Source organism: Populus euphratica, unplaced genomic scaffold, assembly GCF_000495115.2.
Source record: "Populus euphratica unplaced genomic scaffold, PopEup_1.0 scaffold17.1, whole genome shotgun sequence".
In the NCBI taxonomy this organism is placed as follows: domain Eukaryota; kingdom Viridiplantae; phylum Streptophyta; class Magnoliopsida; order Malpighiales; family Salicaceae; genus Populus; species Populus euphratica.
This window is the reverse complement of record NW_011499884.1, coordinates 1,074,640-1,077,572: the sequence shown is the minus strand read 5'-3', so window position 1 is coordinate 1,077,572 and position 2,933 is coordinate 1,074,640. Positions and strand designations below refer to the sequence as shown.

Below are 2,933 nucleotides of genomic sequence, written 5' to 3'. Positions count from 1 at the left end.
AAACCGGTGCTGAAATCGCGTCTAAAGAGGCTCTTTGACCGGCAGTTACCAAACGTGTTGCGGATTTCCTCTGCGGACAAAGCACCAGATAGTGAAGCTCCGTGTGGGAATAACAGTAAAGATGATCAGTTTGAGCCGAGCTCGGTTTGTTTGGCTAAAATGGTGCAGAGTTACATGGAGGAATCCAACGACAAGCCATTTCGGGGCCGCCATCGCTGCAATTGCTTCAATGGCAACGGCATGGACAGCTCGGATGATGAATTTGATGTCTTTGGTAATGGTTTTGGGGAATCAATGGGTACGGCTCCTTCTGGTGATGCCTGTGATTTTCTCAAGGTAAACAAAATCACTTCAATTGAACTCTTTCTTCTTGTATGTCCATATATACGCATAAATAGATTATTTTCTGAAAGAAATGATCAGAGAGAGCTAAAATAACAGTGACTTGTTTGGTTGGTTTTTAAAAATTACAGAGTTTGATTCCTTGCGCGAGTGTTGCGGAGAGAAATCTATTAGCAGACACTGCAATGATTTTGGAGAAGAACAAGAATCACAAACAGAAAGACGGTTTTTTGAGAAAGATCGTAGCAGATGGATTGGCATCTCTCGGCTACAATTCTTCTATTTGCAAATCAAAATGGGACAAATCTCCCTCTTCCCCTGCCGGTACATGTACAATTCATCCCGTCTTTGATTTTCTTATAAAAAATTCGAATTTTGTTTTAATTTTGTTCTCTGATTAGGTGAGTATGAGTACGTGGATGTGATAGTTGAAGGAGAGAGATTGTTGATCGATATCGATTTCAGATCGGAATTTGAAATAGCGAGATCGACCGGGGCCTACAAGGCGATCCTGCAATCGTTGCCGTACATCTTCGTCGGGAAATCTGAGCGGCTTGGACAGATTGTGTCGGTTGTCTCGGAGGCAGCCAAACAAAGCTTGAAGAAGAAAGGCATGCACTTTCCTCCTTGGAGAAAAGCGGAGTATATGCGTGCTAAATGGCTCTCACCTTGTACCAGATTACACGAAAACGTTTCGAACAACAACAGCAACGAAACTGAAGAGCTAAAAGAGGAGTTTCCAGAGAGTGATGATTGTTGTGGGGAGTTCGAGCTGATTTTCGGAGAGAATTCGACGTTAGATTCCGAATCGTCCATTTCGTCTCCTGAGAAAAGTTCCGGTGAGGGCGAGAAAGTGAAGGTGAGTACAGTGGCGTGGCAGCCACCGGCGGTGAAATCGAAAGGTGTAGAGAGAGGAGCCAGGATGGTGACTGGATTAGCTTCTCTTCTGAAAGAGAAACCATAAAAAAATTTTGGAATTTTTTGAGGTATAAAAAATATAAGTTTTATATATAATTATAAATATATCCTTTTTTCCCCTTCTTTTTTTTTTGTTTGCGAGGTGAAGGGTTGTTTGTAATCTGAGGCGGGTGAATCTATCGTCGATGTAATAAATTATCGATGATGTAAATATTAAAACAATGTAAAAAAAAAAAAGTTAGAAAAAAAACTAAAAATATAAAAGCACCCGAGGATCGATCCTCGTTTCTCTAAATGGCAGATACTGCCTATTAAAAAATGGGGGTCTCATGCCCATTTTTCTTGGGTATTGTTTCTATAATGGGAACAAAGGAGGATGAAACTTTCCTTTTTGTTTTGTTTTTGTTGTTGTGAGTATCTCATCTTTTTAGGCAAATTACCTTTTACAGATTCTTTATTTTTAAATTTTCGTAAGTGGTGGTGTTTGGGGTATGTTATTATTGTTGTTGATGACGGACGGCAGTGGCTCGTGGAATCTCGAACGCCGCGAGGAGGCAAATAAATCGTTCACCGGAATGGCGTGATATTCTCTTTAGCTTCCCATGGATATATTTTTCAAATTTGCACACTTTGACCATAACATATATATTTTTTTTAATGAAATAACTCATTTTTATCTTATCACAATTCAAAAGAACAATATTTACTAAATATTATTATTTTTTAAGTATGAAAAAATGATTTATAGTGTTTGAAAAATATAATAAATTAACATGTTATGTTTCAGAAGCAACATGATTTATCATGAAATTTAAATTCCTCCTCAAATTGAAGAAAATATACATATATATATCTGTCCTCTATAATAAATTAATTAAACACTTGTATTTTTGCCCTTAAGACACAAAAAATTTGAATCCATCATAAGATGTTTTTCTCTTCAAAATTCATTATTGACGCTGCCTTCCAAGCATTTTATAGTCCGACAAGCATAATTTTGAAACCTGAACTGATTTGGTGGGTTGACTTGGTCATGGACTTGATCCGGATCTAAGCAAAAACCTGCTTGGGAGTTGGTCATGGACTTGATCCGGATCTAAGCAAAAACCTGCTTGGGAGTTGGCCCGGCGAGTCTACCTGAAACACGGTCGATCTAGGTAAACCAACTAAGACTCAAAGTTTTTTTTTTAATATATATATATGTGCAGCAACGTCGTTTTGACATTTTAATTATAGAACGCCAAAACAATTAACAATAAAAACAGAAATGAGAATTAAAAGAACTTAGAAATCTTCAAAGCCATTTTAGTAGTAAAAAAAGCAGAGGAGCAGAAGAATCTGGATAGCTATTTCAAATTTACGATAAATAAAGTTGATGTTACTTGTACTCACATCTCTTCATAGCAGCCGACAACCATATAGAGACTTTTCTCTCTTATTTTGTCGCCCACATTCATGCATACTTTGTTTGATATGTGGTGAAATCAAACAAATTCCTACGCTACCTGTCAATTAGTAGAGTAATTAGGAGGCTAATTGCGTAGAGAGTCTTCATAGTTTGGTAGACAATCTCTCTATATGATGGAAGTGCGAGGGGGGGGATTTCTCTCTATGTGATGGAAGTGCGAGGGGGGGGATTTCTCTCTATGTGATGGAAGTGCGAGGGGGGGGAT

The 2,933-nt window shown here is 38.0% G+C and overlaps 1 protein-coding gene across 1 annotated transcript in view; it reads left to right on the top strand.

Annotated features, from left to right (window-relative positions):
• The window catches only part of LOC105130002 (uncharacterized), a 2,330-nt gene extending 727 nt beyond the window's left edge, over positions 1-1,603 (top strand). Inside the window, exons 2-4 of the mRNA XM_011032305.1 lie at positions 1-336; positions 474-666; positions 744-1,603. Coding sequence (XP_011030607.1) covers positions 160-336; positions 474-666; positions 744-1,306 — 933 coding nt within the window. The 5' untranslated portion in view covers positions 1-159 and the 3' untranslated portion in view covers positions 1,307-1,603. The remainder of the gene's footprint in view (positions 337-473; positions 667-743) is intronic.
• The last annotated feature ends 1,330 nt before the right edge of the window (positions 1,604-2,933 follow it).